The sequence below is a fragment of the Nomia melanderi genome, chromosome 5, assembly GCF_051020985.1.
Source record: "Nomia melanderi isolate GNS246 chromosome 5, iyNomMela1, whole genome shotgun sequence".
In the NCBI taxonomy this organism is placed as follows: domain Eukaryota; kingdom Metazoa; phylum Arthropoda; class Insecta; order Hymenoptera; family Halictidae; genus Nomia; species Nomia melanderi.
In genome coordinates, this window is record NC_135003.1 from 18861718 (window position 1) to 18889358 (window position 27641).

The 27641-nt window shown below is 50.1% G+C and overlaps 1 protein-coding gene across 3 annotated transcripts; it reads right to left on the reverse strand.

The window, feature by feature from the left end:
- Window positions 1–34: 34 nt before the first annotated feature.
- Window positions 35–26735, reverse strand: stan (protocadherin-like wing polarity protein stan). Of its 3 annotated transcripts, none has more exons than XM_031971065.2 (14): window positions 26508–26735; window positions 11712–12279; window positions 9754–11307; window positions 8722–9562; window positions 5216–8375; window positions 4345–5103; window positions 3880–4246; window positions 3535–3750; window positions 2881–3453; window positions 2375–2801; window positions 2055–2292; window positions 1661–1978; window positions 946–1528; window positions 35–699 (listed from the first exon to the last, which is right to left on the reverse strand). In XM_031971065.2, exons 2-14 carry the CDS (start codon window positions 12152–12154, stop codon window positions 669–671), a joined length of 9510 nt encoding a protein of 3169 aa, XP_031826925.2. In that variant the 5' UTR covers window positions 12155–12279; window positions 26508–26735; the 3' UTR covers window positions 35–668. The 3 variants fall into 3 exon arrangements, with proteins under 3 accessions (XP_031826925.2, XP_076224019.1, XP_076224020.1); XM_076367904.1 differs by lacking the exon at window positions 26508–26735 and adding an exon at window positions 21592–21647; XM_076367905.1 differs by lacking the exon at window positions 26508–26735 and adding an exon at window positions 12554–12665.
- Window positions 26736–27641: the final 906 nt, after the last annotated feature.

Consider the following 27641-nt stretch of genomic DNA (forward strand, 5'->3'; position numbering starts at 1 on the left):
AGAGACGCGAGAGAGTATCGAGAAATCGCGACAGTCCGAATGGAAGGATATATATAAATTATGTATTTTGTCACATTCTTTTCGTATAAATATATACAAAACTATGAAAATTGCGCCGCACGATTGTACGCTTCTTCCATGGCATGTATAAAAACATTGTAAAAATCTGTTTCTTCGTAAAAAAAAAAGAAAGATGAAAGATAGACGAGAGGAAAGATAATAGAGTCTAAATGTAAAATGGAAGTGGAGTGTAAACATTGCACAATACTGAGTTAAGAAAACTATGATACTAGAGAAATAGAGGGACAGATAAAGAGAGAAAGAGAGCGATGTTAATTACACGAGTAATGAAATGAACTAGAGATCATCAGTGGTCTTCCAAGCTATCGCGGAAGAGTCGCCTCCGAATATGGAGGTTGTAATCACACGAAACGAAATATCGACAAGCGTATGTATATAGATACGAACAGGCACTCACACATACATACTAATCGATATGGCTAATTTCGTAAGTACAGTCATGGCCGCTCTTAAAATATACCTTGGAGAATTAGCGACTCCAAGAATTATATATATATATATATTTATATATATATAATCATTTCAATTTTAAGCTAATAGTACGTTATATTACTTTGTACGGTATTTGTTTGTAGCACGGAGCCTCGTCACACCGACGTTTCCGCATTAGTATCCTTCCTGAAACAGCAAAAATCGCATCAAGTCACCAACTGCGTACGAATAGCGGTAAACTGAATTTTCTAAACATTTAATTCAACAACGAAGACACGTATGACAGCTATTATCTAAACGCTTACCTCTTCACTGATCGTTTTCATTTCCAAGAGCAAGCGTAAATTACAGAGAAGATAGAGTTAACGACAAGATTCGAACGACAGTAGAATTTCGAAGCACCTTCACGGTATGTAAAAGGTTAAAACTTACTCGGTCTCTGTGATTGTTTGCTCGTATTGCTGCTGTTGCTGCTGCTGCTGTCTGAGCGCAGCCAGTTCGTTGCTGTGCTGTAGATCGTGGGTCAACGAGCTGGACAATATCCTACCGCTCATTGGTAAAATGTACTCTGGCGCGTCCTCCAGCACCGTCGGGGTGATCTTCCCTCGCTTCAGGCTACCGTATCTCTCCGAACCGCTGAGATTGTCGTGCTGAGACCCGTGCAAGCTCTGGCCTCGTTTCAGGCTGCCGTATCTCTCCGAGCCGCTGAGGTTCTCGTGAGTCGAGTTCTGCGAGTGATGGCTCATACTGGACGCGAGAATCCGAGAAGCGATCGGCAGCATGTACGGCGTGGGAGACACCGTGTGGTCTTCCTCCGCCGTGTAAGGGAACAAATATTTCTCGCCGAGATGGTGAAGCTTTTCCTCCCCCTCGGAATAATTTTCATCCGGCTGACTCTTTTGCGGCGAATTGATCTCAGGGTAAGGCAGCGGATTCGGGCTGGACGTTTTATTCGAGGCCATCTCGTTGTCCGATATGGTGCCCCCTGACCACTGACTTCCGCGTACGTCAATTACTACGAACGAAATTCGTTGGTTTTTAATCACATCTCTCTTTCCCTCTGTCCAGCATGCTGAACCAATTTCTCTTCTATCCGTCTCGAACGGCTACAGTCGATACATGATTCTATCGTCGCGACGACACTCACCGTTTGACGACAAGTATGCCTCTGGCAACTGGGAACTCCACCTAGGCGCATAGATGGGCTTAATGTTCGGGAAGAGTTCCGTGTTTGAGCAAAGTATGTTCAAGTGTTCGGCGGGGTTGGCGTGGATATTGGGCAAGTAACTGTGCGCGACAGGTTGCTGCGTCGATACTCCCATGTTTCTGTGGGACCTCGACGTCACGTCCTCCTCGTCGGAGCTGTGAGAGCTCGCGAGATCCAAGCTCCTTCCGCCACCTTCCGCCTGAGACCCGTCTGAGTCTGATTCAGAGTCTCGCCGCTGATTTCGTGTTTCTGGCGGCTCTAGAAGTTCATTCCGGTTCGTAGAGAATTCTTCGGGATAGTGGTTTATAAGTACGCGAGTTTGATCAAGGAATACCTTGTCTGGAGTGCAATGCTGACCGATGACTCCTGGACGACATATACGGATCTCTGTCGCTATTATAATTACTCGTGGACGTTGACGTGTGCCTTAAATGAGTGTCGCTACGATAGGGACTGGACCCAGTCTTATTTGTACTTCGCGAAGTTGTACTACTCGTTGAAACTCCCACGTGAACCCTTCTGCACACCGACTCTGCTCCGCTGTACGTCGACGCATACGCCAGTGCGGACCGCTGTAACATTATTCGTTGTGCAACCATTTCTTACCTAATTCATACAACGCTAATCTCGTAACTATAATTGTTGTCTACACACCGAGTGACCGTTCACGTTTTGACTGCTGCTACCGTTTGCCACGCTACCTTCCAGCAGAGGCGTCTTCTTCCCGATGCACCTCAACAGGCTCAGGTACAAATTCCTTCGTACTCTGCCGTTGATGAAGCAGTAACCGATCAAACTGAACGCCGCGTGAACCACTACGGCTATGCTGAGTAAGTAAGATAAAGTCGGCGAGTTCTCGGACGCGTTCAGCACCGTCAGGGTCCAAGTCGAGCCGAGCAAAGGCAACGAGGCCACGGACAGCCAGAGTAGCGTCCTCAAGTTTCCAAAGCCCATGATGTGTTCCTTCAACGTGAAAGCTGCCCTTATGGACATGATGAGAATACAAAAGTTGACGAACACTGCTAAACAAACGGGCCCGATCAGGGACCAAATTACTGTTTCGTAAATGGACAACCAACAGCTGAAACAAACAGAAAAAAATCTCGTTTAAAAACGGCGACAAAGTGAACATTTGAAACTGTTTCTAGTAATTTACATACAAATAGAAGTTCCCGTATTGGTCAGCTCTAACGCCAATCGTTAGTCCGACGATGATGGCGGGAGCACCGTAACCCATTGTGTAATAAAACCTCATCTGGCCATGATTCACGTCTCTCATCTCGGTGAGCATTCGGTACAGATGAATCGAGTCGACCAGGGTCCACGAGAACGTGCTCAGCCAGGCGTAGTGTAAACCAATTGCCGTCAATTTGCATGGGAACTCGTTCGAGACTAGAGAACTTCTGGCTTTGAGCGCGATCAGGTAGAGTACTTCGGCGAAGAAGACGCACATCACCAGATTTTTGTGAATGCTGTTCGAATTGGTCCCGCCGCCTCTTATCAAAGAGAGAATCAGCAAGGCGGATAACAATAAAGGCAATGCGAGCATGAACGCGCTGTAACTGGTTACGTCCTCTAACAAAGACGGTTCAGGGACGTATTCCAGGTCGAGGACGTCGGTTAATATCGCGAACGTGGACAGCTGTAAACAGGAGCAGTTCACTACCGTGCCGAAGGACAGGGAATCGTCTTCGACCTCCGTGGTACAGCCCATTCGACTCCATTCGCCCTCTCTGAAACGTGGAAATCAGTTCAGGAATGGTCTTCGTTTTCAACTTCTATTGGAAATTATCTGTTTCAACGCGAACACGTACCCCCTAGCCGTGCTCCAATGCACACACTGTGGATTAGTTCTGGTCTTAAGATCGTCTTTCTCGCTAAGCCATAAACTTATTTGGACAGGAGTCTGCAGAGGTATACCGGTCAAGGATTCATAGCCATCTTCAGTGGGAACTAATACGGATACCGTTATAACCGGTGAACCGACAGCCACTTCGACTCCCCACCTCACAGACACCGAATCGTCGAATCTGTAAACATTTCCGAGTCTGGGAAACCACGTTTCATAGCCTCTTTCGAGATACCATATCGAACTTGCAAAATAAATAGTGTAAAATATAGTTTAGGAAAAAAAGTCGAGTGGACCAAGTTAGATGTACCTCTGGGGCAGAAGGGCTCCCAATTGTTTATATTGCACGTAACTGAACACAGCCTTCCGATTGACTAAACTTTTCTTGACATTCAGTTCTCCTTGCGCTAACGACTTGATTCCCAGCACGCTTAAGGGCACTCGTATCTTGGAATGCGGATCGAATCTACCCGGATCCGCCATGTAATTATTGTACTTTGGGAAAGTAATCGACGGGCCGAAATGAGCGGGCGTGGACAGAAACGCGGAAGTGTCCGGGATTACGACTTTTTGGTCCGCCTCTGTCGGTCTAATAGTAGAAGCCGACGGATCCTCTTTGTACTCTGCTGTTTCGTAACCGAACAAGCTCTCTGAAGTCACCACGTCCAAGCCCAACACTGATAAACACAATAAAAAAGAAAATTAGACAAACATACTAGTGCTAGGGTCTAACAAGAGCGCTACACATTATGACTATCTTTGAAACTGTACTCACCCACGTTAGAGTCGACGACCTCGAAAGGGTTAGTGAAAGTGTCGTGCTGAGAAGCGGTCAGAGTCTTCAAGTAGTTCGCCATTGCTTCCAGAACCTTGTCAGGAGTGTCGCCACTGAGGACCTCGATTCTCTCCCATTTGTCCAAGTACTTGGACATCAAAACGCCACTGGCAATTCCGATTAGATGAGACACGTAATCCTTATCCTGACTGTGAGTCAAGTTCAGTCCGACCAGACTTTCCTCGTATCTCAACAACGCGACGAGCAAAGACTCAGCGATCAGCAGATCCGCGCCGTACATATGCTTGGTTACGTTCACCGCCCTGTGCACGTCCTTCGCAACCTTGACAGCCACGTATGTGTTAAGCGTTAGATCCTTAGCCTCTAGCGCGGCTAACTGATGCCTCTGCTCGATGAAAGCTTCAGAAGTGCAGTTGAAAAGATCAGGCTCCTGCCAGCCGCCTAATGCGTCGTCGCAGGACCTAGAAGTCTTTCCCTCGGCAGTGTCGGGACAGTCCTCCACGGCAGTCATTCCGAACTTGGTCCTAGGCCACCAGAGACCCTCCGCGTAGGATCTAGGGCAGCCATCGTAGACCACCTCGCAACCTCGAAGAGTAACTTCGGCGTACGGATTGGGACAAGCGGTACACGATCGTCCAATCACTCCAATCCGACACCTGCATTGTCCTGTCTCCGTGTCACAGCGAGGACCGAAGCTCCCAGTGGCGTAGCACTCGCAGGGAATGCATTCCTTCTTGCCTGCAAATGTAAAATTGAAAATAAAAGATCGTTGACCTGGTAGCTTATCAGGACATCGGAGTTGGACTTCCAATCCACTATCCACCTGGTTGATTCTTTACTTTCTACGTACCCGACGGCTGATAATGGTTCTCCTTGCAGTAACATTCGCCGGTAGTCTTATTACACGCCGGGTCATAGCCTTTGGACTCGTCGCAGCGACAAGGTCCGCAAACCGGCGATCCCCACCAGGTGGCAGGGCAGGGTTGATCGGCCTTAACTTCGCAATACTCTCCGGAGTACTCGGGGGAGCTGCACTCGCACTTGTACCCTCTGCGAGTGGTATGGTCCTCGATGCACGCGCCGGTGTTGTTGCAAGGATTGAGGTCGCACACACGCTCGCAGTCGCGACCGACACGGCCGGCCGCGCAAACGCATTCGCTGGCCTGCCACTTCGCCTCGCAGATCGATGCCTCCGGGCAGTCGACGTTGCACTCGTCCTCGGAGCTGCAACCGGTCGCGACGTTCTCCTGCACGGTTGGTCGCTGGAGCACGCTCTGATTGGTACCGATGCGAATGTCCTGAAGACAACCGTCGAAGAACGGCAGCTCGCTGTTCATGGCCTGCTCCGGTCCGCCTACCAAGATCCTGCCCACGTAGAGCCCTTGCAGCTTGGCCGGCAACGCGGACGACATGGGTCTGTTCCTGTAGTCGATGTCGAGGGACACCTGGCCGCTCTGCCACACGATGTCTATCCGATGCCATTCCCCGTCCGCCACGCTGTTCCACGTCTGAATGATGTCCGCGCCGTCCAGCAGGGCGACCAGCTTCTCGTCGCGAATCTCGAAGAGCGCGGAGCTGTTCTGCCCGATCTGCACGTTCATCACGAACGCCTGCTTCGCCCTGGTCCTCAGGCTGAGCGCCGTTAACCAGGGGAGCTGTATGGGCCTCAGCAGAGGGTTAAAGCTCAGCATGCCATCCCCGTGGAAACTCCAAGGCTTGCCGACCTCGTCGGCGCAGGTAGGTCCCGCGAAATTCTCCTCGCATTCGCAGATGAATCCCGACCAGATCTCCTTGCACTTGCCGTTGTTCTTGCAAGGCGTCGATGCACAGAACGTGGCTTTCTCCGGGCAGCCGGGGTTGGTGCCGTTGTCCGCCACGAACGAATTCAAATCTATGAACGTATGGTCGATGAACAGGTCGCTGATGCAACCGACGAAGTCTTTGTTCCTGATCTGGAAACTAGAGGGTATGGCGGGCAAACCGCCGAGTTGCAGGGGTCCCGTAAGGTCCAAGAACCTATGACAGGTTTCGGTGACGATACTGCACCGATCCTCGAGCACCTGCTCGCTCCTGCCGGCGCAGGACCATTTCGAACCTAGTCGGTCGCCGTATTCCAGCGCTAGAGCTACGTCGCAATTGTCCAGAGAAACGGTGACGCTCTTGTTTATGTAGGAGACTTCCACCTCGTGCCACTGGCCGTCGGAAATTCCGCCTGGTATGCTCGCGCCGGCTCTGGTGATCTCGTCGCCCAGGGAAAAGCTGAATTGTATCTGCGAGTCCACGATCTCTAAAGCTATGAAGTCGTGTCTCTCGTTGTACCGACCATTGTAGAGCAGAAGCCCGTTCGCTGCCTCGGTAGCGAACCTCAGTCTGATGTGCAGCCTGTGTCTTTGCTTGAGAGAGGCGAAGGTGAGGAACGTCGCCGGGCCGAAGCTGCGCGCCTTCAGCTCGCAGAGCGGCGTCACGCTCTCTAAAGTTGTCACCGGGCAGCCCTCGCAAGTGAACCCGCCGGTAGTTTTGATGATGCATTGCGAACCGCCCTTGCAAATCCCGGGCGCGCACGAGTCTTCCTCGAACGAGATTTCGCAGTTCTCTCCCGCGTACTCGGAGCTGCAGGAACAAGCGTAGCCTCCTTCCTTCCGGTAACAGGTGCCGCCGTTCAGGCAGGGATTCGAGTAGCACAGATTCACTTCCGTGTCGCATAGGTAGGACTCTTTGCTTCCGGTGAAGCCCGCCGCGCAGCGACACGCGAACGTCGTCACCGGATATATCGGTCTGAAGAGTACGGTGTCGCTGCTGGCGAACCCTGAAGCGTTGCCGAACTTCAGCACCGTCAGGCACTCCTCGAAATTCAAGCAGGGCTCTCTGACGCAGAGATTGTCGTCGAAAGGCAACACCGTCACCGTAGCCAACCTCGCCAGTATACCCCTGTTCAAGTAGACCCGCTCCTGGAGGAACTGCGGACTGTAAAACTCGTCCGTCACGCCTGGCTCGACCCTCCGCGCGGAGAAGCTCACGTTCAGGATCTTCCCATGAACGTTCGCGTCCTCCTGCACGCTGAACAGGAATATATTCTCCCTGGGACAGGGTATGATCGCGGCTAAACCGTCCAGAAAATAGCCTAACAGGGGGCTGAGGAAAGCTTCGGCGGTCATGTCGTCCAATCTCACGGTGATGGAGTTCAGGAGCATTTTGTCGGTGATCAACCGCACGGAGAGAGTCATGGTAGCCTTGACCTCGTTGATCCCATCCGTGACGGACACCTCCATGGTGGCTACGCGGGGTACGTTCGTGTTCAGCTGCGGGGATAATCGGATCTCGCCTGTAGTGCGGTTCAAGTCGATTAGGTTCGCGTTGTTGCCGGCTAGAATCGTGTAGGTCAGCTTGTCGGTCACGTCCGCGTCCACGGCTGGTATTTTACCGATCGGAATGGTGGGGAAAAAGTCCTTGAAGTTGTTGAAGATGATCTGGAAGTCTTTCAATACCGGTGCGTTGTCGTTCACATCGGTGACAAGGATCTGCACTAGCGCGTCCGACCTCAACGGAGGCGACGCTGCGCGTATTACAAGCTCGAACTTCTTCTCGTGCGACTCGTAGTCTAATTCCTTGAGGGTGATCAGTTCTGCGCGATCAGCACCTGGCCTGATATTCAGAGCGAAACTGTTCGAGTCCTCCCCACCGATAACGGAGTACTGTACCACGGCGTTGGGTCCCTCGTCTGGGTCATGAGCGTAGATTTCACCGACGGTCGATCCAATCGGAGAATTCTCCGCTATGTAAAGAACTATCTTGTCGTTCTCGAAAGCTGGCGGTGAATCGTTCACGTCCTCGATCTTTATCACCACCGGTACCACGGAAGATAGAGACGGCGAACCACGGTCCATGGCCACTGCTTTCAGAGTGTACCTCGCGACGGACTCTCTGTCCAACGGTTTCGCTGTCCTCACTACACCGGTGGTCGAATCCACCGCGAACGCTTCGTCGCCATCGTCCTCCAACGCGTATCGGACCTAAAAACAACGCACATTAATGGTTGACGAATTTAGAGAGTAATTTAAATGACAAAACCAATTGCAGCGCTTGCGGAAAATATCAGTGTTTACTCTCAAGCGTAATAGCTGCGCAATTTGTAGATGAGATTTTTCTGTAGATTTTTCTAGTGTAAAATTTACAACATCATTTCCCCGGAGATACCGACTAAACAGCAAAATATTCATGGTCATGAATTATAAGGCGCCAACGTCACCCCAGTCTTCCGCTTCATTCCACTTCAAGTCCACTCGAGACGTAGCATATTACAGAGGTCACTCGAGAACAAAGAAGCCAAGCTGAACAATGCCCCTTAAAGTCCCTTACCCTTCCATTGAGATCCGTATCTGCATCGGTGGCAGAAACCCTAAGCACACTGGTGCCGACCAGAACGTCTTCCGGGACGGACCCTTGATATTGTGGCGCCTCAAAGACAGGAGCGTTGTCGTTCACGTCGGTGACTGATATCTCGACGTCGGTGGTGTCCGAGAGGGGCGGCACGCCGCCGTCCCTCGCTGTGACGGTCAGCAAATATGCGGGGACGAGTTCGCGATCGAGCGGACGGGTGGTGGTTATGGCTCCCGTTTGGGGGTTGATGGTGAACTCCGAAGCGCCCTGATCGCCGCTGTCCGTGTCCAAGCTGTAAGTAACCTGAGCGTTCTTCCCGACGTCGGAGTCAGTGGCGCTGACCACCAGAACCGTGGTGCCTATCGGAGCATCCTCGAAAACGGAGACAGAGTAGGGCGCGTTTTCGAAGACCGGCGAGAAATTGTTCGCGTCCGAGATGTTCACGTAAACCAAAGCTGTGTCTGTCCTGCCGCCACTGTCGGAGGCGGTCACAGTCAACACGAATCTCTTCTCCTGCTTATAATCGAGCGGTTGGGCCACGGTGATCAGGCCACGGCCGTTCTGAGACGCGATCGAGAAACGCCCCCTAGTATTGCCCGCGGTGATCTCGTAATGGATCCTGGCGTCTTCATCGGGGTCGGTCGCCGTCACCGAAGTGACTGGAGTACCCGGAGGGTCGTCTTCCGAGACGACTGCTTCGTAATTCTTCGAGTCGAAGTAGGGATCGTTGTCGTTCACGTCGGTCACCGTGATTATCACGCTGGCGGTCGCCGTTTTCGGCACTTCCCCGGAATCCGCTGCTACGATCGTGAACTGGTACCTAAATGAGAGAAAGCGAACCTTGAGCTGGCAGATATTAACTCGGGAAACTATTACGCAACTTCTCTTCTGCCGAAATTTATTTAGGTCTATGTTATCTAATCCCTCGGAGCCTGCTACACAAATTGGAAGCTAAATGTAATTATCTAATTACTTGACATTAGTCGTAATCGAGCAACAAGGACCCTCTACCTGGAGCATTGTTCGCGATCCAGCTGCTTCGTCGTATAGATCCAGCCGCTGTCAGTGTTGACGGTGATCGGGAAGTTCTCCGTAGAAGCCCCAGAAAAGTCTCTAGCCCCGATGGTATACTTGATCTGCGCGTTAGCGCCCTCGTCCGCGTCGTACGCCTGTATCCTGAGCATCGAGTAGCCGACAGGCACGTTCTCGGACACGGACTCTTGGAAGTGGCTGGTGTAAAACCTAGGCGCGTTGTCGTTAACGTCTTTCACGTGCACCAGTAGCTGCGTGGTGTTGGACCTGGCCGGCGAACCGCCGTCCTGCGCCCGAATCACGATCTTGTAGCTCCTGGTGGACTCGTAGTCCAAAGGTTTCACCAGAGCCACGTCGCCGCTCATCGAGTCGATCGAGAACGTGTTCTGCGTATTCCCACCGATGATAGCGTACCGAACAGCCGCGTTGTTCCCGGCGTCAGCGTCGGTCGCCCTGATCCTAGCTATCACGGGGTTCGCCGTGTAGTCCAGGTCCTCGGGGATCCAAACGGAGTACGTGCGCTCGGTGAACTGAGGATAGTTGTCGTTATCGTCGAGAACCCGCACCACTAAAGTCGCGTTCGTCGTTTTCCTCGCGGACGGCGGCGTCGCCTGATCCGACACGCTGAGGATCACCGTGTACACCTCCATCTTCTCTCTGTCCAGGGGTGTGCGCGTGGTCACCACTCCCGACCTGGGGTCTATTCGAAAGGTTAAAGCGTCGTCGCCGTTGGCAACGCCATTCCCGCTGCTGATGGACAGAATGGAGTACTCGACTTCGGCGTTCCTGCCGGCGTCTTGGTCCGTGGCTTTCACGGTGACCACGGTGGAGCCGACCGGCACACCTTCTCTGACGGACGCGTCGTACTCCCGCCACTCGAAGCTGGGCGCGTGATCGTTCGCGTCCAGCACGTTCACTTGCAGGGTGGTGGTGCCTGTCCTAGGGGGGAAAGTGTCGTCCACGGCGAGCACTCGGAAGTAGTGCACGTCCACGCTCTCTCTGTCCAGCCTGGCCCGCGTGGTCACTCTACCGGTGACCGGGTCCAGGAACAGCAGGGACTGCGACCGAGCATCCAGCAAGGAGCTCATCGAGTAGCGAACTGCTCCGCCCTCGGGGTCCCTGGCGCGGACAGACGTCACGTAGACGCCAGGCTCCTTTTCCTCCTCGATGGCCCCCGTGTACAAGTGCTGCTCGAAGTAAGGCGACTGGTTCGTCAGCTCTCGCCTGACTCGCCTGCCCAGGTCCGTGTCGTCCAACTGCCGGTGATGGAACACGATCTTCAAACGGTGCTCGGCGTCCGTGAGCCGCGACTCCATGCCACACCTCAGGTTCATCGAGACCGAGATCTTCCATAGGGGATCCACCAAACATTGCTCCGTCGCCGAGACCAAGTCCCCCGCCGCGCCCTCGATCAGGAACCTGGGGTCCGCGACTCCGCCCCATCTGATCTCGCACTCCTTCAAGGCCGTCTGCGGGAGGAAGTCACGCAACGCGGCGACCAGCTGCGACGCGCGGAGGCAGACCTCGGTGAACCTGTTGCCGTAACGAGAACCGCTTATCAGTGCTAAATGTTAATGGATCGATTCAAATAAACTAGCGAAAGCGCCGTTGGGAGAGACGGCTCGTACTAATTATATTCGGGCGTTATCTTCCTATTCCGAGCTTGTTAGAGAGAAAACTGACATCGGTTTCATCGGTTACACGAAATAGGAAATGATGTTCCCGATATTATTGTCCTTCGTTCGACGTCGCCCACAATTGTATATCTTTCGAACGACTTCGAAGTTCAACTATACAAACATAAACATCCATCGAGATGTAGACGATCCATGTAGATTTCGCGGAATACATTTTCTTTGAACGACGCGACTAAGGAACATTTGCTTAACATCTCTACTCCAACTAGCTCGACAGCCTGAGATTAAACGAATGATCACCTCTCGACGCTGGGCATAGCGTACGAAGCCAGCGTCTCCGCCATCCATCCCCTGGTCGCCGACAGATCCCGGTTCTCTCCTCCGCATCCAGTAATGAGGATCCTCAGAGGCAAGCTGAAATAGTCGATCGCCGGCCTGCCGAGCCTGGAGCTGGTCGAGTCTACGTACAAAGTGAACAGCCGCGGATACTGCAAGCCGTCGCAGCTCAGCGGACGGGCCAGGGTCACGCGGCCGGTGTGAGGGTGGACCTTGAGGAGTTTCCTCGCGAACCAGGCGGTCCTCTCGTTCGAGACCTGGTACTTCCGGCGACCGCCCAGCTGCGGCACCCCGGCCTCGAACACCAACGTGCCGGTCGGCGTGCTCGACGACAGCACCGCCAGATAGGCGTCGCTCAGGGTCCAGAAGGTCGCGAGGATCGGCAGGATCCATTTCCACCTAGCCATTGCCACCCTCTTACTGCTCGCGATCCTTCTCTAGTCCTTCTCCCCGCGGGAACCAGCGTTCCATCCTTGTTAGGTCTCCAGAGCTGCCGCTGCGGGATTCAACTCGCCGCCATCTTGCGCTCCATCTGCCAACAGATTCAAGACAACCGTAGCAGCATTGTGTTCGCTTGAAAAATTTCTTACGCGTTGCACGCCGGGGAAAATGTTCAGTTGCGAGCTGGATTTCGTGGGAGAACATGGGGTACTCTTGTTTAATCTTCGGGAATTGTTCTATAACTTCGATTGCGTCGACCCTTTGCACTCGGAAGTTTTGTCCGCGGATATTCATCGGTTTCGAACGAAATATAAATATAAATGATATAAATATAAATTTTTCCATAGAAGAATGCACTTTTGTACCTCTGTGCTACGATGGATTGTCGGTGCGTTGATTATTAATGATTTTACTTTGAAGGATCAATACGTAACGATATAACGAGCGAGAGAAGTTGTATTCTTCGAGACCTCGGGCTTCTGTTCGCGTGGAAGACAATGAAGCCACGCGATTTGCCGCGAAGGTTATGCCAATTAAATGCATAACTCGTTAAGTAACGAGCCCTTCACGAAGAAAGCGCGTTTCCTGTTCGGACGAGAGAGCCGATGCGATGGCGGCCGCGAAGAACAACGCGTTCGTTAGCGTCGTCGCGAAGTAAATCGCTCAGAAAACGCGGCGGCGCCGGCAGCAGGCAGCAGGCATCCCCGTTTTCTTGCGCAGAAAATCTTTCCACGCAAGAGTGTGAGAATGTGATACCCGGCGTGAAACGTGGGAACAACGATTTCCGTTCGTTTCACCCTCTTTGTTCGTACATTCGTTCCTTTCTTGCACGGTGAATTCGTTGACCCTGTCTCCGTTCACCGTGCAAATTAACACCGGCTCGACGAAAGTCCAATTTTCTACCGTTTTCACGGTTTCTATAGTAACCGGCGGATCGTTCCGACGAAGAGTTAATTGGGCCAAATAAACACTGCAGAGAGTATCAGGCTTGAACGTTCCATCGAGTGACTTAACGATAAATTTGTCTAGAAATTCGAAAAGTGGAATTGATCAATTTGTTCGCACGAAATTGTTCGAGGCAGGACTGTTGCCTGCGGGATAGATCCGGCCGCCGGTGAATGTCATTTCGAATATTCGCAGACGTGGTAACATACATATTAAGCCACGGAACAGTTATTACTCGCAGAAGATATAGTTAACGAACCCATATTTGTTAGCGACGGCAATATAATATATATTAAAACGTTTTTGCCAGTCCGAGCAGATTACGCAGCGACCGGTACAAGATTGTTTAATAGGCATCTTAAATCCGACGATTAATATCCGAGAAACTTGACAATAAATTCTCCACTTTCATCAAGGAATTATGATCGCGAGAGAACGAGTGGGCCTCGGGAATGCAACGTAATAACTTCTTCCTTAATTCCCGCTCGGGGATAAATTAATGGCCCTTTTTGCCGATAAGCGGCGATATCGGGGAGCCTATTGATAGTCTTCCGGGTAGAAAAGTGCCAAGAATCGTCCTGAATGAATCACCTAGAGCAGATTCACGAGCGAGTAACTTCGTTAGCCGTGGTTTTACGACGCCCAATACCGAGCGAGCGCCCGAGGAGACGGAAAACAAAGAGAAGGAGGAAGTCCCGCGAACGAAAACCAGCTGAAGAACTCGTAGGAAACGACGGGATTAACGGGCCGACCGCTTTCATTTCAGCAACTATTTTTCTACTAAAGGATAGCAGCTTGAAACACTCAAAAACGGAATTAAATCTCTTAAAAACTTAGAGGTCAGGATAGTTTGTAAACGACACGAGAAAGGAGTGTCTCAGTGGTTATTCGAGGCAAACAATTTTGCTTTGACTTCCTATCGGTTCTTATTAGTTCGCAGCGTTCCTACGTCGATACAATGCCGAAAAAACTGAGCGGCGGATGACGGGGCATTAGACAGAAGTTGACGGAGGAACGTTCAAGAAATCAGTAACGTATGATGTAGTGAAGCGGAGAAATGTCGACGGAGAAAATCACGACGAGACGTTCCGATCGATCCAACTGGATATAATGGATCGGCATTCTCGCATCCGTTTTAGGGGAGGAAATCGTTACTTCATCCATTGCGCACCAATGGCTGACTCACCTAGGGACCCGACACTTGCTTCTCGTGCGTCTAACGAACGCGACTTCCCGTTGTTTTGTTTCTCAACTATAGGACACGTGTCCCACCCCTCTGAGTAAAAACAAGACGCGCATTTACCGCGATCAACGCTGGATCGCTGAAAAATAGTAACGCAAAAATCGCTTAGGAGCGAAAAGAACATAAATAATTGCCGGTACGAGGATGAATAAGGAAATGAGCGGCAACGTTAAGAACCGCGTTAACTGTACACGGAAACGATCGCAGTTTAGTCTAACTGTTACACGCTTCCTATTCGCGTCCCTTATTGTCGGGAACGTCGCGTTCTCGCGGCTTTTTTCCATCGACAGCGCGCGCTATGGCACGCTTTTCCCTAGCCTGTCCTTGAATCGCTCGGCGGTGTCGAATGTGGAACGAACAGACGCGACGATTCTTTATTTTCCGCGACTCGAATCAAAGAGACAACTCTGTAGAACTGCAGTGCTCTTAAATTTCAATGGTGCAAGATAACAGACGATTCACTGTCGCGAAAGACGATTTCCAATCGAATTTCGTTACGATTGAATCATCGTTACCGAATGGTCTGCGATTAGATTAGAGTTCACTCGACCCTGCCGACGAGTGGTTTATTTGAACGCGCGAATCCGCAACCACGCCGCTGTTTGCATATTCAGCGCCGGAGAGAAGTGGAAAAAAGGGAGAGAAGGTGGTCGTTAAAAGAAATCGTTGCGCCGCGGAGCGTCGGCCGTAGGAATGCCGATCGCTGGTCGGGTTCAACCCTTTCAGGACGAGTGTTGTACTCTTGGTTATCTTAATGTTATATATTGAGAACCGAAGAATTTCATTCCGTACGGTAAAAGATCAGTCAAGATCGTCAGAATGTAGTTTGATTATTTTCTAAAATACAAGGGTTTGCTATGTAATTCAGCGTTTCAAAGATAAGCGTTCTAACGCTTGCAAACGTCCACAGGGGATCGTCTCGAGAGGGGCGACGATTATAGACGCAGCGTGAAAGTATTACGACTGTCGAACAGCGTAGAGGTGTGTACTCGAATGACCACAGGATGAAGAGGTGTAACGCGAAGAGACGCGACCACGGTTTTTCTCTGCCGAGCGCGAGCCGCGAGATTGCACGTTTCGCGATGTCCTTAACGATGGAGCTGAAAGCATTCCGCGGCACTTCGAATCTAGGACGAAAGGTTCGAATCCTTTCAAGTACCATTTCATTCTTCGGACCTCTTAAAAGTCTCGAACAGATTCGACGGGAGATCGATCAAGACATTAATCTTTTCAAGACTTTCGAAGGAACGCGTTCGAGACCTGTCGAATCATTCGAGGATTCCAAGGCCTATCGAATCAGTCAAACGTCGAGTCGAATGTTCGCGCCATGGGAGCACTCGGAATGGTTGCGATTCGATCGCCCATCGCTGGTCCGAGGCGGCTCCCAAAGGAAGAACGCCGGTCTGGTCGGTTAGGCGCGTTCGTTCAGCCGATCGCTCGCTCGCTCGCTGCTCGCCGTTCGAAGCAGGTCCTTAACGGCGACGAGTGGAAAACGCGTTTAGGAATAACGCGGCGTAATACGTGGACGCGCTCGTCCGCAATGAGTATCTTCCCGTCCCGTTTGTTTTATTGCGTTAGGGGATCGCCGGGTGGTTCTCGGTCCCCGAGATCGCGGGACTAGTTGACCGTAGCCGGAGCACGGGATAGGGCCCCTCTTCTTCTCTTCTTCTCTTCTTCTCTTCTTCTCTTCTTCTGTCTCCCTCCCCTCTTCCCTCTTCCCTCTTTCCTCGTTCCACTGGCCGGTCCCCTCGATTCTCCAGCCCCGGAGGCTAGCCGATCCGGTTTGACCAATCCAAACGGACGGCGGATCGGCACGAACCAATCGAACCGGGCTCCTCGCCTGGCCGGAGTCGGCAGACAACGGCCGAGAGACCGGCTACTCGCCTCCGGAGAACAAAATAACCCGACAGGAAAGAAAAAGAACGGAAAAAGGAGAGAAGCGAGGTGATGGCCACGGACGACGGTGTTTAAACGCGCAGGGACGCCGAGCGGATCCTCGCGACGCGTCCGTGTGACCTTTACCTTCGGGCCCAAGGTACTCCGGCCCTCTTTGCGGTACGAGCCTGGATCGTTGCGCGAGAACCGGGCTGAATATTCATGCGAGAATGCCTGCGGAATTTCATTTCATATGTTGCTCCGATAATGAATGGAATATTTGAATTAGGTAATAAGCTGGAGAAAGTTTGATGCGATCATGATTGATGAGGGCGATTCTAAGCTGCCGTGGCACTTGTGCGTTTCTTTCTACGCGTTCCGCAGCTTCGTTCACTTTGGTTCTTTTGATTCCTGCGATTGCCGTGCAGTTGCTAGTCGACTCCTTGTCCTCTTATTTCTTTCTCAACCGCGATCGACTGCTGTAGCGTTCAAAAATATTCAGTAGTATTTCTACTGGTTAAATCTTGTTGGAAACAATCCGAATAATTTTTTCAAAAGGACGACGATTCCAACGAGAAGCCGCAGCAACGGAAACTACGCGACGTCGTGGCGTAGCAAGAAAGTCTATCTATCCTCCTTATCCTCTTGATAATCGTTAACCTGTTAATTAAGAGAGACGACTCGTCATGTCCGTCGTGTTCGACTTCGCCTTTCTTCATCGTCAGCCGTGAAATCGTCTAGAAAACAGCGGCGGTATGTGTTCTCCGCCGGTGGATGACGCGCGCCACGATCCTCGGCTGCCCGATAATTAAATCGGACGTTGCGCGAGGCTAGACTCCGAAACGGAAAGTGTGCGCGTTAATGAACAATGCTTTCGGGAAAGAAGAGGGGCCGCGGTAAAAAGTTAAGTGAGCGGAAGGCTCGGCCATCGGGCGCTCGCTTTCTTCGTCGATCCGCGAGCGGCGCGACGCCTCCGAAGGGATCCACGAGCGTGATCTTTCCAGCGAAAAACGAAATTATAGAGTGGCCTGCAGACCGGGGGAAAAACGTGCGAATCATCCAAACAATCGAGCAGCCGGCTGCACCATGAGTCGCGGAAATAAAACGGTTTCTGCGGATGAATCTCTACAGCGAACTCTGAAATAGTCTGGACCTGCGTTTATTCCATTTGTTTTATGTTATGTTGATGCGATTCTGCTTATATAGGATTCCATCTGTCCACTTGTGAATCCATTTATCCAGGATTCTATCCATCTAGCAATTCACTTATCTACCATTCTATCTATCTAGGCTTCTACCGGTCCAGGATTCCATCTGTCTAGAATTCCATTTATGCAGTTACACGCGAGGCAGGTGTCCACAGCTAATTAGCGAGCCCAGGCAGCTACGATATAATATCATTCAAGCAGAACATCGAATCGCCTGAAAATCGATAATTATATCGAGCCACACCCTCTTTCAGTAAAAACCCTTTTTCCTTCTGTGACAGTTGAACGAGTGGAACCGAAGAGAAACGCGAGTATAATTACTGCTGCGCTATTATTGCTCCTGTTTCACTGTCAATTTCCGGCGCAAGTGAAAGCAAACCCGATCGGATGGTACAGAGAAAAAGGCGAGAATCATGGTTCTAATCGCGGTCCGTCGGTCTCATCCGTTGGAGAAGTAGATTTCGTTCTCGAACGGCCGAGCGCATTCTAGCGTCGGTATTCCGCGGCCGGTGCACGCACACGCGGCTTTTGTATTCCATGCTCGTTTCCCGCTCACACGTCGCCGACTCTGAAATTCCGGTGAATCGTCCAGTGGAAAATGCGCGATACATCGATAGCGATCTTCTCGCCGGGCGGATACCTGCCCCTCGGATAGCCGCGCGTTATGTGATTACACGGAATTAACCTGTTGCCCTGTGATTTCTTTTACAACCCCGCTCGGCGGAATCACTTTGTCATTAAGAATTTATTAGAAACATCAAAATTTCATGCTCCTCCGTGTCCGTGTGCACTTCGAAGCGTGATAATTGCGATAACGGAGAAACGGTATTTCATTCCATCTCGAAGAAATTCAGTGAAATTGATCTTTCTCGACTTCCGTTTCGATGTAAGTGACTTTTACTCGCGACAGTCAATTTAATGAACGTTCTACTGCAACCGATAGCAATTTAAACAAAAAGATATAACAACCTTCGTTCGAGGTGTTGCTCGCGAGCCAGACAGGATGTCGTACGAGCAAACGGTTAATTTTCGCCTATCGTTCCCCATTATCGGTCGAAACGAATGGAATCCCCGTGCGGTTTCGGGCCGCCATTTTTTGCCGCCTGTCTCCACGTCCTGAAAAATGGCGGCTTCGACGTTACCCCCGGCCGAGCGTGTTCGATGGAAATCCTTAATGCGGATCAACGGGGGAAGTGGGCGAGGGGGAGTTTATTTGCATAGATATTAAAGAGGAGAAACGGTTCCGTTTATGCGTGAAAAAATAAAGTAGGACGGTTTACGACGCCCGAGCTGTCGCTCGCGACTGTGCCTCCGATCCGCACGGGTTTATTGCCGGTCGATTACATTATTAAAACTCGGGAAGGGCTGCGAATCGAGGCTCGAAATTCTTCTTCCGATAAATCGGAGTAATGAATGGGAGACTGCGAAGGCGTAACAATCTTCATCTCGGATACGATATCCGCGTCTGTATCGCCGGACGCGAATAAACGGTGGAAATAAATAAACGGACGGTGACCAAATATCCTCGATCAAAATGGCCGCGGCACGTTTCGACGAGGATCGACTTGATAAAATAATTCTACAATTTTATTGCGTTTATTCGAAGCTTTCGAAGGAGTGAGATTCTTTCTCCGGTGAGTTATGAACAGTAAAACAGTTCCGTCGGATGTAATTATGAAAGAAATTATCGTGCAAGGGGTTCGAGAAAAGGGAACAGCTAATGTAATAAAGAAAAGGAGAGGATGTACAGTAAAATACAAGCCTTGTCGTCTCACAGTGTAGCTATGGCCATTTTGTATAATTGCAAATGCACGTAACTACGATGATGAACAAGAACCCGCTATCAATTTCACCTCGGCGGTAGCTCACTGCTACACGAAATTAATACAACACACACGTTTTATGATACCGCCCAATACTCGAGGGCCGAGTCGCTTAAAACTCACGAGGCAGGCTGGTATCGAGCCTACAGCTAGTTTCAGCGAACAACTATTAATTACACGAAAGGGAGGACGATCGTTGCCTTTCCAGTGAGTGGCTCCGGAATTCGAACCCACCAATTACGAGGCTGAACCTGTCCGGTAACGATACGGGATTTCGGAGTTGGTCAAGTGGTCCTCGGCACGTAGATTACTGGTCGAAAAGTCCGCCGCTACCGGCAGGACTAGTCGCGATAACCGATCGATCGGTGCTACCTGTTATCTGACGAACCAGTCGACCTCGGGACCGATCGGGCACCGAGCCGTGGCGTCAACAGTCTTCGAGTCCTTCTAATAAAGACATAAAACAGCGTTCGCCGGCGTTTCTGGGGATCGTCGATTTAATTCAGTGTTGATGTCGCGTCATCGTATGCTAATGTCCAAAAATGGTCATTCGTGGACCACTTCTTTTCTTTTATCGTTTTTAAGTAGTATTCCGTTCATTCATGGACGGTTCTGAACTGAATCATCTTTAGTCTCTAATGTTGCATTCATAGCTGCCTATACAGAGTATTAGATTAGCTTTAATATAATTATTCAACTTCTGTTAAGGTATTCATCTTGCTCCAAGTAAGCGCTATATGCATGAAATTGGCAGTCTGTTCGCAAGGTTTGTCGAGAGTAAAAGCCGACAGCGCCAAACCTGACAGAGGACTATCAAAGGTATTGCCATATGTTCGCCTAATCGATAACATTACATCTTCTTCGCCGTACGCAGGCAAATCGTGTGTACGTTACGCGACATCGTTAATGCTCGTCACCGGGCCATAATCGTGCCTCGAATCCTCCGTAATGATCCTTTAACGCGACGATAATCTTCGCACAGTCCGAGTAAATACTGACGCAGCGAAAACCTTTGAGTCTCGTTGATCCGTAAACCGAAGCCACGCGAAGAAACCACTTTTATACGCGGACTTCACGCATTCCCGATCGTCCCCGCGTATTAAAGATTAAGGATACACGGTTTGAGACTCTCGGGGCGCCTTGGGGTTTGAAATATGAACGACCGGAACGCGCCCTTTTTCTTTCTACTCGTAATTTTCCTTCTCGTAAGAACTTCCGCGGAAGTTGGTCGGAAAAATCGTTCGACATCCGATGATTCAATGGCTGATAGCTCAATATTTGCTAATTCGATATTCAACAGTTCAATAGTTTATAGTTGAATACCATTAATAGTTCAATACCGAGTAACCCAACATGTCTACCAAAGGAAACACCTGAAAGTACAACTCTCCAGGAATCAATTTCAGAAAAGCTTTCGCTCCTTCGTCCTCTCGCCGATTAAAAGAATCATCGGTCGTTCGATAATTCGTTCCCGTGAAGACCAGGTAGCGATCTTAATCGTCTGCGGGATAGCCGGAATGGCCGTCGAGTGTCGAATAAATTACGCTACGCGGAAGAATTCCAGAGGACCAACGCATAGCGTATCATTATCATAATCGTCTTTGCGATCGGCCGTCGGCTGGCCGCGAGGTTTTCGAGGCAGAACAGCCGCATCCCTTACGCGGATCGTCGTTCGCGTCGCCTCGCGGTTCTCGGCCCTCGCTCGTGAAGGTCGCTCGAAATTAGGGAGGAATGATTTTCTGAGAAAGAGGAGAAGAAGAAACGAGAAGAGCAAGAACGAAGGAACAGGCGGCGTCGGCCGCGGGAGAGTCCCTGATAGCCCGAAGGTGTATCCGACTCGAGCCACGAGGCTGAAGAGATCCTCTCCTCCGCTCGCGGTTCTCTTTTTGGACGTCGGGTGGTTCGTTCATCTGCTCGCTTGACGAATGAAACACGCGAGAGACGCCGCGCCGGCAGCGCGCACCTATTACTACACGGCTGGTGTCGTACACGGTTCTCCAGCGTTGCTCAAGGTTGCTGCCGCGGCCGGCTACAAGATCACGGCGCTGGGAACCCGCTCGAGTTTCTTCTCGCGACTTTTTTAATTAAGCGATCCGAGAGGCGGACATTAAAACGCCGGCTGCTGAACCCAGCACGGTGTAATTGTGATCGCGCCTGCCCGATCTCGCCGATTGTAAATTCTATTTGCAGCGTGCCATCGGCGACGATGAAATGGCAGTAACAATAATTGGAATAGCATCAGCCGCATGGACGTTCCGCTACGCTCGTCGTTATCATTTATGTACGCTGTAATCAATTGTATAAGCTACCTACTGGGATCGCTCCAACCGCGGACGTTAAAATCAATCCTCGTGAGAAGTTAGGGCCTTAAGTACCCTTAGACATCAGTTTTTCGTGATCCTCGACGGCGTTATCCTTGTATCCAACACGATTTCTTTCCACCTCTCGCGTTCCCCTTGGGAGATTTCTCCCGTAGACGGACACTGCGTCTGGAATCCTCTACAAATAGATTATCGAGCAGCTTAATCTCGCCATCCATCCCCTCGATTTACCGTTCCACGGAGGAAACCGATTAAAACAATCTGCCCGTCAGTTTCAAGTTAACTGTACATGCGTCTCACGGCCATCTAGCATTCTTCCAGAGGATGCGCCCGGCGCTTTCTCGTTTTGCATTCGTTCTTCCGCCGAGTCGAGCTTTCTTACGGCCAATCTCGTTCGTATCGTTTCTCTACAATACAAGCGGTAGCAGCTGACTCCTCGCGTTCGAGCTCGGACATGTTGGCTACCCACGAACTGAGAACTGCCCAGGGACAAGAAGCGCGAGCACTCGCGATGTTAGCTTGAGTGGTTACTATGGCAACAGCGACGCCTCGGTTTTAACAGATTCTTATCACTAGAGCCCGGCTCGCTTTCTTTTCCATTCGCGGAGTGCTTTTCCAAATCCGAAACTTCTGTCGCTCGTTATACAAGCAATTACGTTACCGTGCTTTCTAAGTTGATGTTGCAGAACGCCCGTTCTTTATTACGTCCGCCGTATTCCATGCGTTCGTTTCCTAGGATCGAATCGTTCCTCTTCTTAATTGCAACACTCGGGTCCCTATCGCAATTATACAATGTCCACTACACTGCAATCGCCAGCACAGTGTCCATCGGCGAGCCACGTCTGCCGTTACGCGGGCACCGATCGCGACCTGAATGAACGGCGTTCGTCGTTTTTGCACGCAAACTCGAATCTCGCACGATGATTCATCGGCGCGAGGTATCCGCGCGTTTTCGCGACTGCTCGTTCAATCGGGTTTCACGCTTTCGGTTTCTTTCCGGGGGACCACGACGCACAGGACTTTCTACCGCGATGACTCCGCGTGGCCGCGCCGCAGACGCGGCTTTTCCGGCGAATAACGATGAACTCTCGGGGTTTCGCGAGTTACAATAACAACCGTTACCGCTGCACGAGAAACTACGTTCGCGTAACGGTGAGCGGTATTATCGGAAAAAGGAGAGGCGCGTAGATGGGCACTGTCTATCCAGGAATACGCTATAGTGCGGTATGCTTCATTGATTTCTCAGCGACTGTCGGTCATCGCCGGCTCCCAGCGAGCGATGACACGACCGCGCTTCTTCGAAAGGAAGTCTTTGCCCTGATTGAGTCGCGTCACGGAACAGGATCGAACGGATTAGAAAATTCTCGTTAATGGTTTTATCGTTAAGCCTGATTGAGACCCTTTTTCAACGGTTATCTCTGGAGCCAGAATAGTCCTCTAGACTCGCAGTTTGCGGAACTATTTTCGAAAATCGCAGATTCGATTCGAAGCTGCTTCTGTCGCTGAATGAAAAACATGATCAATTGAATCGTTCCCATCTACAACGAACAAAATATCCGTAGGAAGAAAATATGATTCCACTTTACCGTGACACTGAAATCGTATCGCAATGATACAACAACGGTTTATCGGTGAAAATGGAATCGAATTATATCGTAGAATGACAGGGGGGACCTCATCTTCGGTGTTAAGTGGACGCGAAGGTGGAAACATCGCTCGATAAATAACTCCATCTCAGCGAGGAAAGGGACGATAAAAATTTTTACGAGAAGCATACACGGTATCCCGTAAAGATAAATCGTCGTCGAGGGTCTAATGAATTTTTCAATCTCCCGAAGCTCGACAGGGTCGCGAGTGTATCGAACCGGTAGCGTAACGTCCCGAGTCCGTAGCTTCCGTTACCTCGGTCCCTTTCGAAAAATCGAAAAAGGGCCCCGGCACAGCGGTTTCCGTAGGAGCCGCGCGACGAACAGAGATGCTGGTCGCAGATAAAAGTCCTACACGGGTGGAACGTTCAATTTTCTGAAACCTGTTTCCCACAGTGCGCCTCCGCTCCCTCGAACGGGTTTCGTTAGGCGCATGCATTTCACGCTCGTATGCTCGCTCGGGCGTCTTTAAAGCCCGTAAATTAACGTTCCCGTTCTTACGATCGCGGCTGCGCGGTCGCCCGCGGAATCTGAAAATTCGTTAAGTATCTTAATTAAAAACCGTCGCGGAACACGACCATGTCCGGGGACCATTCGCGTTTCATTTCTTAATCCCGGTGCCGCGCTCGAAGGAATACCGGGTCTCGGGCCGGACGATTACCGATACCGTCCTTGAAATTCTCATTTCACCGTGTTCCGTCCAATTAGCGATAGCTGATTGCCGGCCAAGGACTTTCAGCGGTTAATGTTACTCGATCTTCCATAACGAACATGACAGAAAACGGTTCATACGTGGACTGAGATTAACGATTGATTCAGTAATACTTTCATAGTTACAGAATTGGGTCACAATTGCATTATACTCGAGAAAACTGTCGCGTCTAACAACCCCTAATGAAAAATGCATACACAGCACTCGAGCGACCAACTAGCCTATCTGGGTTACACGATTACAATTAGATCAATGAATGCTTCTTTCCGGACACAAAGTCAAACTGACTGTCCCCTATCTCTTTATAGAAAGTAGAACAGCATATTTATCAAAGTTCCGATTGACTTGTATCTCTGTGTATCGCGAAACCAATCATTTTAAAAGAAGAACTAAGGAATGGGTCAATGTTCAATATTGAAAACAGCTCGTGTTATACTAGCAATTTCACGGAGCCCGTAAAAGTCGTTTCGTCTAACGATCCCCGGCCGGACAACGATTTATATGAGCGGCGGGGGTTGAAGAACCGATAAGCGCGCGTGTGTTATATGGAACGTGAAATCGGTAGCTAGCTTCCGCATGTACGTCGCTGGTCGACTCGATGTTGCAGTCTTCACGTATTTTAATCGAGTCGAGTAGACGACCCGGCGACTCCGCGCGCGGCACGATACTCCTCCTCCTCCTCCTCCTCCTCTTCGACCTCCTGCGGAAGAGGGGTGCGCGCAAAGAGAAAAGTCATCCTTCTCTCTCCCTGTTCACCCTCTCTCGCAATCAGGGGTGAGTGACTCACGTTCCGCAGCTTCGACGCCGACAGTCGTCGGGGAACGCTTACCCTCGAAATATTGATTCGCCGGCTCGAGGGAAACTAGCTGCCGCCGGCTAACACCCCACGCGCGCATCGCCGTATCTAACATTTTTTTCTCCGAACCGTGTTCCACTCTTCTGGCTTCTTATTCGCCTTATTTTCGGGTCTTCCGCTCGTATTACACCCCTTTTCCCTCCCGTCGATCAACTAGGATCTCCGATCCATCCATTTCGCAGCAGGTCGAAATGCAACGAACAACTCCTTTTTCTAACGACATTGTAAGCATTTGTACCTCTGTAATCCTTTCAAGCTTTTAGTCTTCCGCTCGCGTTACACCCTTTATAGACCCCTCGATCAGCTAGGATTCTCGAATGATCGGAAGAATGCGGGATATATTCATGACCGCGGATCTTCGTGCAAATTCGAATGTTGAAAAATCTAATTGGAAAAGTACAATTACGGTAGGAAATACTTTCTTCTAGAAGATATTCTAGAAAGTGATATAAATTGGATATTACATTTGTTCGTATCGTATGCACTCTGTGCGATTTTACACTTATAAATTTGCCACTGGCGATGAACAGTTATTTTTTAATTGGAACTTAACAGCTCGTGCTTGGGCAGTCGTTAACGGGCCAAACACGTTCGTAAATTATTTCGCGCGGAAACGCGAGGGCCCTCCGTTGACAAAACGAAAAATACCGTGCACGGAATGAATTATTACCTAGTCACGTGAAATGTCAGGAATGCTCCTCTCCTATAGAAACGGGGAGGACGCGTACACGCAGCTTTTCTAGTTTCTCTCTTCCGGTCGGGCGATGAATGCACGAAACCACCGAGGCTGCTCTTTACGGGACAAATATACGAGCGACTTTCTTGGGTTTCTCGCAAGTGGCCCTGTAAGCGATACTCTTCTTAAACGAAAACCGCAGGAATGGCTTTACGCTGGGAAAAACGGCTCGCAGACCTTTTTTTCTCCGAGATACTTTCATTCACGAGCCTAAAAGCCTACCGGCCTTTAAGACTGATCTGCGAACATAACCTTAGTTTCCAAAATATTCTTAAAAAACCAATGTTCCTGATACGGCGAAAATAATTGCTGAATATTGTTCTTGAAAACATAATATACATAGTACGCAGAAGCAATCTCATTTCCTCTGACTGTTTCCAGTGAAACGCGTGAACCACGATGACTTGAAATAAAACGTTAACAAATTGGACGCAGTTCGGGGCAAGTATAATTAACCCGGAAGCCATTTTGAAACAAGTGGAATGACACTTGCCCCTGTAAGAAGACTATTCGTCATTTCTTCGAGGAAATCAGTTTTCGTCTAATCTCAAGTTCAGGCAGCAATAAACACGTTAATCCTGACTAATGAAACCGCGGCTGAACGATACCAATGAACGCTTTTATTCGATCAGGTCGCTGTTCCATCAAAAGTCACTATATTTATCACTATATTCCGCCGCCAGTGCGTGCGTAGCTTTCTCGCAACGGGGTGGCTCGAATTCTGTGCACGGTTCGTAAGAATCGAGAAAAAAGTCGAGGGGAAGAAAAACGCGGTTATTTCTCGGTGGGTAAACGCAAAGTCCGGGAAGATAGATCGCAGCAAGGACTCATTACACGCCGTGTTCTCCTTCTAATTAAATCAGATGTTTTTCCCGTGAGAAAACAGCGAGTCGCGGCCGCCGTTGAAAAATCGAGGGAAGACGAGAACGCGACACACGCGAAAGGGTCACTCACCGTCCCGCCAAGGTCGTCGGCTGAGATTTGTCACATCGCGAGTCACACCCAGCTTCTCGAATTAATCCTTGGTGGATCCTTCGGTTATCTGTTTATTCCCGTGATCGTGCGATAACCACTGGCTCGTCACAAGGGAATGCCGCGGATCGAAGGGACGCGTATAGACACAAGCGCACACGCGAATACCACCACGGCGTGTCCACCGGGAACGACGTGCACGCAGTTCAGCTGCCCTCGGCAGCGTCGCGACTACTACGAACCAGTCCATGCACGCACGAACCAGTCTTACGTGCGAGCGTAGTAGAGGGCGACTACCTGCGACCGTGTATCTCGACATTGACTCCGAGCGACGATCGAACCAATACGATCTCCGCTTTGGAAACCGATACACTCGATTCACGCATTTCTCGATCCCTTTCTTTCTCGCGAAACTCCCCCGCTACTCCGCGCGAACCGAACGATTTTCCGAAAATATTCCTGTTACCTTCCGATCGCCCCGGCTGCCACCCGTAATGTATGTACGTTGTACGTGCATCGAGTGTCCGTTCGGTCACGTGAGCTTCTCTGTTTTAGTAACTTTTCCTACATTTTCTTATCTCTATTGTAATACATGAATAATAGCCCTCTGCATTTTTTTGGTTCTGTAACTCTTTTTCCATATCAAAGGGCCACTACTGGATAAACTATTGTTGTCCTTATTGTTTTTGAAAATATTTTGTGCATACTGTGATTCGATAGAAATATTATTCCTAACGTTCGCCTGATTTAAAGACGCGAGAAGTAGTATTTGTTTTACGATTGTCCTGCGGAGACCAGTTCTAATGGGAGCCCCTACGCAAAAGTCTACGAAAGTCAAAGTATAATTTTTGTTTGCTTTTAACGATGCATTCACAGTTAGAATAATGTATCAAAGAATTACTTCGAAAGCAGTTAAATTGAACACGAAGTATGGACTGCTTTCTGTGCACTGGATGTAATAGCCCTCTACGCTAATTATCGTTAAATTAGTTGCACTGTCCTATGATCGTTCTATTATTGATTGCAAGATAAAACTGTCATGGGAAATTTATTATACTTCACTGCATCGACAAAAAAGAATCAAAGACGTCAAACGTTACAACACTCTCAGTTACT